Source organism: Salvelinus fontinalis, chromosome 10 (genome assembly GCF_029448725.1).
Source record: "Salvelinus fontinalis isolate EN_2023a chromosome 10, ASM2944872v1, whole genome shotgun sequence".
In the NCBI taxonomy this organism is placed as follows: Eukaryota; Metazoa; Chordata; class Actinopteri; order Salmoniformes; family Salmonidae; genus Salvelinus; species Salvelinus fontinalis.
In genome coordinates, this window is record NC_074674.1 from 29,190,081 (window position 1) to 29,203,402 (window position 13,322).

At 40.2% G+C, this 13,322-nt stretch overlaps 1 protein-coding gene across 1 annotated transcript; it reads left to right on the forward strand.

Moving 5' to 3' along the window:
* Positions 1-313: 313 nt before the first annotated feature.
* Positions 314-13,237, forward strand: LOC129863953 (peroxiredoxin-5, mitochondrial-like). The gene is made up of 6 exons (XM_055936422.1): positions 314-577; positions 5,488-5,622; positions 6,190-6,321; positions 12,030-12,068; positions 12,525-12,589; positions 12,711-13,237. Exons 1-6 carry the CDS (start codon positions 485-487, stop codon positions 12,817-12,819), a joined length of 573 nt encoding a protein of 190 aa, XP_055792397.1. The 5' UTR covers positions 314-484; the 3' UTR covers positions 12,820-13,237.
* The last annotated feature ends 85 nt before the right edge of the window (positions 13,238-13,322 follow it).

A 13,322-nucleotide genomic window follows, 5' to 3' on the forward strand; every position in this document is an offset into this window, starting at 1 on the left:
TTTGTTCTTAATGGACTTGCCTAGTTAAATAACGGCACAATTAAAATAGCTAGCTAGCTACTAGCCACAGTCGGACAACACAACGAGAGGTAACAATTCATGCTGTTTCTGTCAATGATTTATGCTCTCAATGTGATTTGATAGGCGTGATGTCAAAACCAAAGCTGGCTTCCATTGACACTTGTTTTTGGTGCGCCAGGACCATTCACAGGTCAGCTCGCACATTTTTTGTGAAAATAATTTCTCATGGGAGGCCAAAAATGTTTGCGGCCTACAAAAGGCCTACGCAGTCCGCCCGCAGCCACCAGTTAGAGTTTACACAATAAGTATTACAGTAAACTGGTATTTTCTGGATTGTAAATTCCGTTGCAACGGACGCTTGGGGCGGGGTAAATTGTGTAAACCATTTTTTGTGTGACATCCGCACTGAACGTCGTCTGCTACCAATGAACGGCGTCAAAGGGGCTCGCCTCGACATAGGCCAATGATTTCCAGCTCAGCGATTCTCAAAGGGACCGGTTTTGTCCAGTGCATCAGACCACTACACACCACGATAATTGTCAACATGCCTATCAAGGTAAGAAATGCTGTCAACTATTTTTTTTACATCTAAAAAATAACGATCCTTGTTGACCTTGACTGTAAACAATTTTGAGGTTTGTAAAACGTGATTATTATACTTATTCTCGAGTCCATGACTCATACAGCCGCCATTCTCGAGTCCATGATGCAACTAGGCATTTGTCCTGATTGGGGTAAAAACATGAATATGGTCGGCCGTTGCATTCAAGCGAAGTCTGCTTTTTATAGCCGGCAAGATTAGATAACCGGATTGGGAAGGTTTGTCCACTTCATTTGTAGGGAATCAGATCTGACGCATGAAGGAAGTATACATCAATTATTTACAACATGAAATCCGTTTTCTATCAAATAAATATTACTATACAGTTACCGCCTTAGACCCCTATCCGTAGATTTTCCTACATCCACATATTTATTTATTATTTGTGGCTGTAGGTGGATAGCCTCGGAAGAAACATCCTCATCTCGCAAATTGACATTCTTTTTCGGTATCCATGTAGCAAAATGTAATGTATGCTCGCGAGATCAGGATGGGTTTTTGAAAAACCTGTATTGCACGAAAAACCAGTATGCATACAAGTAGTTTACAAACAAGAAAAACAAACACTGAGTATACAAAACATTAGGAACACCTGCGCTTTCCATTACATAGACCTGTGAATCCAGTAGAAAGCTATGATCCCTTATTGATGTCACCTGTTAAATCCACTTCAATCAGTGGTTCCCAAACTTTTTATAGTCCTGTAACCCTTCAAACATTCAACCTCCAGCTGCGTACCCCCTCTAGCACCAGGGTCAACACACTCTAAAATGTTGTTTTTTGCCATCATTGTAAGCCTGCCACACACACACTATACATTTTATTAAACATAAGAATTAGTTTTTGTAACAACCAGGCTCATGGCAAGTGACAAAGAGCTCTTATAGGACCAGGGCACAAATAATGATCAATAATTTTGCTCTTTATTTAAACATCTTACATATAAAACTGTATTTATTAATTGAAAATTGGGAATAACTCACCACAGGTTAATGAGAAGGGTGCATGTGCTTGAAAGGATGCACATAACTCTGCAATGTTGTATTGGATTGAGTCTGTCTTAAATCATCTTCCATACACAGTCTGTGCCTGTATTTCGTTTTCATGCTAGTGAGGGCCGCAAATCCACTCTCACATAGGTATGTGGTTGCAAAGGGCATCAGGGCATCAGTGTCTTAACAGCGCGATTTGCCAAGGCAAGCAACTCTGAGCGCAGCCCTATCTAGAAATCTGGCAGTGGCTTCTGATTTTAAATTCAATTTTCACAGAACTGCTTGTTGCAATTTCGATGAGGCTCTCTTGTTCAGATATCGGTAATTGCTTTATCTTGGCCAGGTCGCAATTGTAAATGAGAACGTGTTCTCAATTTGCCTACCTGGTTAAATAAAGGTGAAATAAAAAAAAAAAAAAAAAAAGTGGACTGGAGGTAGGGCATGAAAAGGATACCGAATCCAGTTTGTCATCCATTTCGGGAAAGTACCTGCATAATTGCGCACCCAACTCACGCAGGTGCTTCGCTATTTGACATTGTCCGTAAGCTTGTTCATTTGCACACCAAAAAATCATACAATGATGGAAAGACCTGTGTGTTGTCCTTGTTAATGCAGACAGAGAAGAGCTCCAACGTCTTAATCATAGCCTCAATTTTGTCCCGCACATTGAATATAGTTGCGGAGAGTCCCTGTAATCCTAGATTCAGTTCATTCAGGTGAGGAAAAAACATCACCCAGATAGGTCAGTCGTGTGAGAAACTCGTCATCATGCAAGCAGTCAGACAAGTGAAAATTATGATGGGGAAAGAAAGCTTGTCTATCAATTCAAAAAAACGTGTCAATACTTTGCCCCTTTATAACAAGTGCACTTCTGTATGTTGTAAAAGTGTTACATGGTCACTGCCCATATCATTGCATATTGCAGAAGATACACGAGCATTCAGGGGCCTTGCTTTAACAAAGTTAACAATTTTCACTGGAACGTCTTTAAAGCTGTCAGGCATTCCCTTGGCAGCAAGAGTCTCTCGGTGGATGCTGCAGTGTACCCAAGTGGCGTTGGGAGAAACTGCTTGCTTACCACTCCACTATGTCTCCCTGTCATGGCTTTTGCACCATCAGCACAGATACCAACACATCTTTACCACCAAAGTCCATTTGATGTCACAAAGTTGTCCAGTACTTTAAAAATATCCTCTCATGCTGTCCTGGTTTGCAGAAGAGGATGTCTTCCTTAATTGACCCCCCCATAAACATAACGGACATATACCAGGAGCTGTGCCAGGCCTGCCGCATCTGTTGACTCCTCCAGCTGTAACGCATACAATTCACTGGCTTGTATGCGAAGCAGTAATTGTTTCAAAACGTCTCCTGCCATGTCACTGATGCGTCGTGAAACAGTGTTGTTTGATGAAGGCATTGTCTGTATAGTTTTTGGGGCCTTTTCCCCCAGCATTGTCCCAGCCATATCAGCAGGAAGAATGAAGTCCTCCACAATAGTATGGGGCTTGACTGTCTTAGCCACTCGGTAGCTCCCTATATAAGACACTTACAGACCCTTCTTATTAATGATATCTGTTGCTTTTATACATGTGTTACTACTCGAAAGTCATCTTAATTCTTGCTAAAAAAAACTCTAGTGGCTTATTTTTCAAATTGGCATGTTTTGTTTCTAAATGTCTGTGCAAGAGTGAAGGTTTCATCGAGTTGTGAGATAGAACTTTTCCACATAACACGCTGTGGAAGGTACTACTCCCAATATAAGTGAACCCCAAATCAATGTAGTTATCATGTTTGCGCCTCTTCAATGGTCCAACATCCCTGTCTGTTCGGTGCTTTCCCGGGTAAGGGGGTAGTAGCTCTTCGGCTGCATCAGGTTCACAACTGTCAGTGTCCATGCTAGCTGGGCTAACAACAAATGTAGAATTACTGATGCTAGCATTGGATGTGCTCGTGGAAGCAGAACAACTTGTGTCGCCGATAGGTGTAGGTACTGCTGGTAGTAGCAGTACTACCAGTAGAGCTGGTATGTGTCTCTATGGACACGGGCCTTACTTTTTGTTTGCCATTTATCCATTTTCGAGCAAACGGAATGAGCAGCAGCTACGTTTGGCTACATACGGACCGTTAGTGGAATTCCCGCGAGAGTGTAACGGTTAATGTGATTGGATGTTAATTATTTGACTAGGCTACTTGTATTTGACATTGTGTTGTTATTTCGCTGAACACTAGATGGTTTAATTTTATTTTTGCCAATGAAACGAGGCTACTTAGGCGAGAAAAAAACCTCACCCCGTTGGAAAATATAAATGGACTGTTTGAAAATGTGAGAAAAAATAAATAAAATGGGAATCACATTTTTATTTGGCATACCCCCCGCATTGCGGGGTACGCGTAACCCAGTTTGGGAGTACCTGGTGTAGATGAAGGGGAGGAGACTGGTTAAAGAAGGATTTTTGAGCCTTGAGACAGTTGAATGGGCAAGACAAAATATTTAAGTGCCTTTGAACGGTAGTAGGTGCCAGGCTCACCGGTTTGAGTTTGTCAAGAACTGCAATGCTGCAGGGCTTTTCACGCTCAACAGTTTCCCATGTGTATCAACAATGGTCCACCACCCAAAGGACATCCAGGAAACTTGATACAACTGTGGGAAGCATTGGAGTCAACATGGGCCAGCATCCCTGTGGAACGCCCCCTGACGAATTGAGGCTGCTCTGAGGGCAAAAGGGGGTGCAACTCAATATTAGGAAGATGTTCCTAACATTTTGTACTTTCATTGTATACGCTATATGCTAGGGGGTATAACAAATTAGAGATTATACAAAGACCTTAAAAGACACACAAATTGACAGTTTTTTTTTTTACAGCTTTCTTATTTCTAGAATGATCCTAATGTACTGCTCAAACTCCTTATAGAAATAAAGTTCGTGTTTTTAATTTTTTTATTAGTGAATTGACATTTATGAACATGAGATTTTTCCATTGGCACAATTAAGAAAAAGTTTTTCTTTATCCTTATTGTAGTTAAGGAAACTGATCCACACTTTCTCCTATAATAAACAAAAGTCATCAAGAATATTATCATATCATTATCTACAAATATCTTGCCATAATCTCTTTACATGTAGACCATGCCAAAATAAATGCACAACCATTCATTGATGCTCAACACAAAAAGTACAGTTAATGTGAATTTTTTTGTTGTGTGTTTCTTCATGTAATGATTCACAGGGTAATAGTTATGGTTAATTCTGAAAGAGACCTCTACTTTAACACACAGGTATTTGTGTGGTAATAATCAAACATTTTCCCAACTGATATTATTGACAAATGTATTCCAGTAGTTATGAGAATGAATAGATAAAATCCCTTTGAAATAAAGTACACAATCTGTTATTGTTCTGAGGGAGCAAAGAGAAACGCATGTTTCCTACTGGAGCGTGGACTGGACTAAGCGATTGTATCTCAAGAAGGTGAGGTCTGGTTACACCTCTGCGATCAGGATTGTTTGTACGAGGCTCGTTGGTGGATGCACCAGCACTGCACATGGCTAAACCAGCTGCTGTCAGTGAGTGCCTCAGAAAGGACTCTGCTCTAACATTAAGCAAAGTCTTCATGCTCCAATAGTAACTTTTCAAGGCTGTTGTGGTGGCAGACTGTCCCTAACCACTGCCTGGGTCCAATACATTCTTCACCAAATTCTGCTGTACATGAGTACGGAATTAGTCAACTGCATAATTATGTATCTCTAACTAAATAGGAGTTGCAAGTTATGTTCAGCAAAACCATGGTTTGCTTTCATGTTATTCCATAGCATTTGATTCACCTTCAACAGTGTTTGATTGAACTATTGTCTCCCCTCTACACACACACTAGGTTGGGGATAAGCTTCCTGCTGTGGAGGTTCAGGAGAATGAGCCAGGCAATAAGGTGTCTATGGACCAGCTCTTCAAGGGGAAGAAGGGAGTTCTCTTTGCTGTGCCAGGGGCCTTCACTCCTGGGTGTTCCAAGGTAATGTCCCTTTAGAGCAGGGTTTCCCAAACTCAGTCCTTGGGGGGGACCCCCACATTTTGGTTTTTGCTCTAGTACTACACATCGGATTCAAATAATCAAAGCTTGATGATGAGTTGGTTATTTGAATCAGCTGTGTAGTGGGCCTCAGGACAGAGTTTGGGAAACCCTGATTTAGAATGGGATTTTGTCCCAACTAGGCACCACACTGAGCTAATTAATCAGGTCAGTGATTGCCTAAATTCAACACACCTTGCACTCCAGGACCAGGGTTGTCTACCCCTGATTTAGATCATCCTAGTTTCAATGAATGGACCTGGATGTGCGTTTTACTTTAGCACTCTTTTTTCCCCATGGCTGCGTTTAGACAGGCAGACCAATAATTTTTTTCACTAATTGGTCTTTTGACCAATCAAATCAGCACTTGATGTGTAAAGATCTGATGTGATTTGGTCAAAAGATCAGAATTGGACTGCCTGTCTAAACGCAGCCCATATACATCCCTTATGCACCATCTGAAATCACTGTTTCACATCCCGTGTCCTTTCTTGCTCCTGTATCCCTCAGACTCACCTTCCAAGCTTTGTGGAGCAGGCAGCAGAGCTGAAGAGCAAGGGTGTACAGGAGGTCGCCTGCGTCTCCGTTAACGACGCATTCGTTATGGCTGCCTGGGGAAAGGAACATGGAGCAGAAGGCAAGGTGCAGAATGCTGTTTGAAAATGACAAGCTGATACCTTGGCCTTCAGCCTTCTGAATAGTAATTGAAATGTAGTCTACGCAGTGTATTCCTCAGGCTATGGCTGAAAAACTCTGTTCGGTTACGATGATGTCCAGCATTTTACTTGGTACAGGAAAACTTTTTCATCTGGTTGCAGGCATCTGTCCTGAGAAATCAACATGAAGTTGCTACATACATTTTTAGACTTTTAAATGAATGATATCTATTGATTCTTGAAGAATATAATTTACAAATGCCTCATGAACTTAGTTCAACTGTCGTAGCCTATCAGAATCCCAAATGTAAGCATGTTTTACTCAATTTTTTTGTAAACAAACACTGTATAGGTGGGAAACTTTAACTATAATGTTGACCTCATAGATGGTCAGTCCTGGCATCCATAGCTTTGTCTATGAGATTGAGAGGTTCTATTTCCCAAGCCCAATTCCTCCGCTGTTTGCCAAAAAACAGTGGCGACCGGTGTGTCTGCTTTGTTGTTTGAACTGCAGATTGCCCCGTTAAGTCATTGGATATATCTTATCTCCCAAACAGAAACATGTACTACATCAAGACCATAACTCGTTGAATTATATTGTGAGATCCTTCAGACAGTGTGGCTCTTCAGTCTAGACCGGTCTGACCCAATGATTTATATATCTCTATATCATTGGTCTGACCCAGGGCTGTTGCTATGTTCAAATTCCACGTGACCGTTTAGTCACGGTAATTAGGCTTCTCCAAGCTCTGATGCTGCTGATGGTCATTAATTGCCTACCAAACTTGCTAACTCCCTGGTACTCTGCACTCTAATGTCCCTCTAATTACTCTGACATCAATGCAAATGTGATTGAAAATCTAATCAAAGACTACATGAGAGCCCATGAGCTCATGTTGTCAACATTTCTATAGGCTATGCAATTGCGCATGAAAACAGAGTGATGGCCTCTATTAAAAAGAGGATCCCATCAGCTTTCTATAGGCTAGGCCTACTATATTTATTTCTCAACTTTCCTAATATTAAGCACATTGCTTCTCGTTACAACAGGAGTATAGCCTACCTGGCTGGCATGAAAACGAACCATGGGAAAAGTGTCCTCCATTCTCTATTTAAGTGCATAGATGACATGTATTTTTTCCTGCTGCCCCTGTTTCGAGATGGGTGCATGATAATGGCCCATTCTAAATCAAAACAAATTTCACACATTATTTAGTATATGTGAAGATAAGATTAAATCAAGAATAGTTGATGGTTGACACTATTAGCCTATGACTTGTGAATGATGCCCAGCATAAGGCACGAGACGATGCCTTTCTTTGCGTTTTTTTTCTTCTAATTATAGTCGTACACCTCATGTAGCCTAGCCCATGGGCCTATATGTTTTGATAAGGTATATATCACTCTAGTGGCCAAATAACTTCTTAAAATTAAGCACATTAATCTGCTTTATAAGGGGTTTAGAGCCTAACTGGCATACATAAGCAGCGCTTGAGTTTCAAGTTTGTGGAAGATAATTTTCACATAAAAATGCACCGTTTATAATAAAAGCATTACATGTATGCATTTGCGGTCACTTTTGATCATGTTTTTTTCCCGCTAATGGAACAGTCATGCTTATAGCCTACTACCATGTGTGCATTTCTGCGCTTACAATGTGAAGAAATAGCCTAATAGTTTATCAACATTTAAAGCTAAATGTTCTGATCTGTTGCATCAGCCACATTGCTTAAAAAATATTTTTTTGATGCTAGTGGTTGTATTAATTGGGGATCTATTGCATCCCACAACTGTCCCAGACTGTTTGGAATATTTATTTCTCACACAGAATAGGTCAACTTTTGTACTATGGGGGGAAAGTAGATTGACATAGTATAGTGCTTTTGCTGTTGGTTAGGCCTACTCTCGCAGTTGCGTCCCGGACGTGTCTGTCTTCACTTGTATCCTGTGAGAAAGACCCGATCACGTGATGGAGAGCCATGCGAGTGAATGGTGCTTCAGAGTGCGCAGCACTCTGGGAGAAGGGCACAACATCCACTGGCCGCAAAGGAAATTATTTTTTTTTAGGGCACATTATAGCCCTAAAAGAAATGCAGCCATGAAATTCGAGGCATAATCAAGTGCTTGTCAAATTGTGAATGAGAGACTGATGGTGTGTAAAGCCTGCGCAAAAAACAAAGCAGAGCTCATGCTTTTTAAGCGACTTTTATCAAATCATCATTAGTCGCATCATGCAGCCTTACAATGTATTAAAAATCAAAACATATAGCCCAACATTTGTAGAACTGGAGTTACATTAATAACTCTAAATTAAGGATATAGAGTACATATTTATTTGTTAACCGCTCAACACAGAATAGCTGCATGTGCGCACTTCCTCAAATTGTTTGGAGAAAATGTACTTTCTATTTTATTCAGCTTTGTTCAATTGTATTCTTCATACAATAACATGAACTAGTGTAGCCCACAGCCATTTGGCATACCCAGATCAGGACATAACATATGGAAAACTCCGTATGCTATTCGGTTCTTCTTCTTCGTATCATGCTTATTTAGACCTGTTTAAAATAATGCATTTTTGAAGGTGTAGGCTATATTACATTGATTTATTAGACTTTTAAAAATGTAGATGTTCCAAAGGTCTGCATCAGTGGCTAGTAGGCTGTGTGGCAGCCAGGAGATGCTAAATGTGTTAATTATGTTGATTACTGTGAGACCGACAGTTATTTGCCTGACAATCACCGGCTGACGAAATTTTGTGACTTCCACAGCCCTAGTCTGACCTGACATATGGTTGTGGCTTTGAGTGTTATCCCCGTCACTTACAGGACCTGTTCTTGAACATGTTGCATTTAAGAGTGTTAGGCCGGGATTCATCCAGTTGCGCTTCTAGACAATGCGTATTTTAAAGGCAGGTTTACCACATTCACGGCGATCGCATTCAAGGTCAACGCTGCCGATGTCAGCTCAAATGGAAATTACCTTTAAATGTCAAGCTTGCTGTTTCGGATTGAATGTATTCACGGCCCTTAACTGTGCAGGAGTACCGAGGTAAAGACAGTTTCAGGTTGGATATTCGACAGATATTCGCCTGTAGTTTTCCTTACGTTCACCAACAGCAGTTAGGGACCGTCAACATAGTGACAAATCAACATTTTCTCATTTCAATAGCTCTTTAACCATTACTCCTAAAACTTTCAAAACTAGTTGTAGCTAACCCGATGGCATAGACACACATTGCACACTTTTTTGTTGTTGATTTTACATCTCGCACCATTTTAAATTATATATTTACATATTTGAATTTCAATACCTCCTTGGTCATATGACCTACTGACTTCAAACAAGGTTCAGAATGTCCACTGACTACCCTTCTATATTGCACACCCTTTAGTTTGTCCATTTTCATCTCAAAAGATTTTACATTAATTTTTCCCAATTTACAATTTCAAATGCTCCTTGGTCATGTGACCTATTGACTTCAAACAAGGTGCAGAATGTCCATTCAGTGGGCCTACCCATTGCACACCCTTTTAGTTTGTCCATTTTCAGCTCACAAGAAAGTCATATCACAAAGATCACAGATGACTGTGCCCACCATATCTATGACAAAAGAGAATGATTTGTAAGCACCAAAGTGTGTTTGTCAAAATAATATCTGAAAATGTCAGTTGTTGAACATAATACTTCTATTTGCAATAGCAATTTATGATATGCAGTTGAGGAATATTCCATGTACCAACACTACATGTAGGATGGACATAAGATATTCCCACATACAGAACACTCATGCATAGAGGCGTTTTTCAGCTATGATTTTACCACTCAGAATCCAGAATGGATATGACAATGGGGCCAGCACAGGATGTAATACACCCTTACAACAATCTACTTTTTGATCTTCATGACTTCTTATCTGGTAAACTGCTACTGTGTGTCAAGAAAAGATCCCCAATTAGGGGTTAGTGTACTCCAGTAAAAAAGGGCTGGTTTAGATTAAAAACTATTGCCCTGTGTCCCCGTTCATAGGGGCATGAGAGACTAGTCAGTGGTAGAATTCAGTTGGCACTTTATTGGCCCACAGACCCACAAGGTTGAGGTTACTCATGGACAGTAATTAGTATTTTTTGCATTGATGCATTGTCTTCTAACTATCCAAGAATAGGATCCAAAGTGTTAGGAAATATTTGTTCCCATAAATACAAAGGAGGATGTCTCTCCTCATACCTCTGTCACTTTAGCCAGACTGTGCACCACACAGCCAATCAGGAGAGAATACATACAGGTCAAGAGTGCCAATTGAAAGTCAAGGGGTGTGTCTGTGCCTTTTTTGATTACTCTCTCTTTACAGAGAACCCCTGTGGTTCAAGTCAAGAGCTACCCTTCCCCTTTCAGTCTGCTCTTCACATGTCTGAAAGTGACAGAGCCAGCAGCCAAGAGTTTTTCACAGTATGTCATAAATTATTACATGTATGTAAAATGCTAATATGTATTAGATCCAGTACAATGGAATAATTAAGACCTGAATTTGAATGCAGCGTGTTCCGATTCCTCCTTTTTCTGTCCAGCACGGTCAACCAAAAACACTTGTCCTGATGGTTCATGCAGATACTGGGGAAGCAATATAGAAATGTATTGATCCCTTAAATGATTTCACTATTAAATGACCCATATCACAACCCTCATACCTCTTCACAAAATGTACCTAAATCAATTTTGGAAAAAGGATTTTACAAAAGACGTAGGAATTTATTTTTCCAGTTAGAAATAGTAGGCCGTGCATCAAATAACTATTTTCATCAGAAAAAGGAACCCTCAAATGCACTATTGCATTTTGTAAGTTGTCTGCAGGTGGCTTGTTGTGAATGCACTCAAATATCAAGTCATTATCAGGTTATGTAAACTGTGTTCTAATACTCAACGTAGAAGGATTTGTCTTAATGTAAAGTATATGAAAGTCATGCTATGAAAAGGATTTGTCATCAAGCTCACTCTGACTGACATCACTGCCTATTACTGTGATTAAAAAGAGCATATGAAACACTGTTTTTCATGAGGCCTATAAGCACCTCTGTTCGAACACCGCTCCTGTCCTTGATCCATGCCATTTGCGGATCTTTTCAGTGTCCAGGTGAAAGATAGTTATTGCGAGGCTGGAAAATGTAACTTCTAAAAAAATAAGTAATAATTAACACCCATGTAAGATGATGGCCTGCAAGCTTAAACTTCAATTTAGAAAATTCATTTGATGAAAATGGACAAACTAAAGGGTGTGCAATGTGTATGCCCACTGAGTGGACATTCTGAACCTTGTTTGAAGTCAGCAGGTCACATGACCAAGGAGCTATTGAAATTCAAATGTAAAAAGAAATAAAAGTTTCTACTTCATTTACTAATTCAACTAGGAATACAAAATGCTGCTCACATTTCCACATGTTTATTATCTTTGGAAAGTGAATAAGACCTGTGCAATGTTGTGCAATTTTTCCAACATGACACTTATTTGGAGTCTGTGGCTCAAGTGGTTTGAAAGCGCGAATATCCGTCGAACACCCCACTTGAAACTGTCTTTACCTCAGTTGCAGGAGTTTAAATAAGAAATCTTGTGTGTATGAAATACCTTTTTTAGTTTAATCAAATGTGTGCTACAGCGTACAGATTTTATACTTGCATGTTAATTAATGTCTTTTGCAGGTGCGAATGCTAGCTGATCCTACTGGAGAATTCACTAAGGTCAGATATGTCTTCAAAGCTTCGATTTTTATTTAAAGGCCCAGTGCAGTCAAACATGATATGCCTGTGTTTTATATTTCCACACAGAGGTTGGAATAATACTATGAAATTCAGAAAATTAGAATGCTCTTTTAGTTGCATTTCTCCCAGTAATGATTCGCAGGGTAAGACTGCCTGAAACTTCAGCTTGTTTTGGTGGGATGGAATTTTGCCCTGATGGGTGACACCACCAGGCTGTAAATTAGTTAACAGACCAATAATGGTTAGTTTTCCCCTCCCCACTCATACCACTGACAGTCCTAGCAAAATTCTTGCTTGAGAAATTGCTCTTTGAATTTACTATAAAATCACAGTAAGGTACTTAATTGTTACCCAGAAATGATTTGCTGAAAACTGCTGCTTTGGATCTTTAAGTTCTCTTGTGTGAATTTGATGCCACTTTTATTTTCTTTACAGGCAGTGGACCTGTTGCTAGACAACGATCAGATTGTGGCTGCACTTGGAAACAAGCGCTCCCAGAGGTGAGGTCTTCTATATTAGTGTTGCTGCAACACACTGTAGAGTGGGTAACTCACTTCTCTCAACATTTGGATTTTACTTTGCAAAAAGCATCAACCCATTGTCACATTTCTTCTCTCTCAGGTACGCTATGGTGGTGGAGGATGGAGTTGTGAAGAAGATCAACGTGGAGCCTGATGGCACCGGCCTCAGCTGCAGCCTGGCTTCCAACATGCTCTCTGAGCTGGTGTAGGCCTATTGGGACCAGAGCACTCCAACCACAGAAGTCTTAACTTTATTTACTACTCACTATCATTCTAGTTTACCTGACCCTTCTTTTCACATCTGTGCAACCATGATCTAAGGCAGTGGCAGGAAATAGATGTGGTTTTAATGTACAGCCATTGCAAGCTGGAGTACAAAACTGATTTAAAAATAAATAAATAGATGTGCTCAAGACTGCAAAGAGGTGTGCTGTTTTTTTCCACCGGGCTTGGGGACTTTATGTATGATGGCAGGGCAGTCCTACTTGATGTCATTACTGGCTGCTCAGGGAGATTGTCTAAAAATTCAGGCAAGAGGCAAGAGAGAAGCTGAATGGCACTTAAATCCTATCCTTTCTGTATACTTTCAAATCTGTTACCTAATAAAATTTCCTGCTAGAGCAATAACCATGTCTGAATCGTTTACATTATTTGATCCTGATATGCTATTAAGTAAAAGGCATGGCAGTTCTTTTGAATCCTTGTAAGTTCA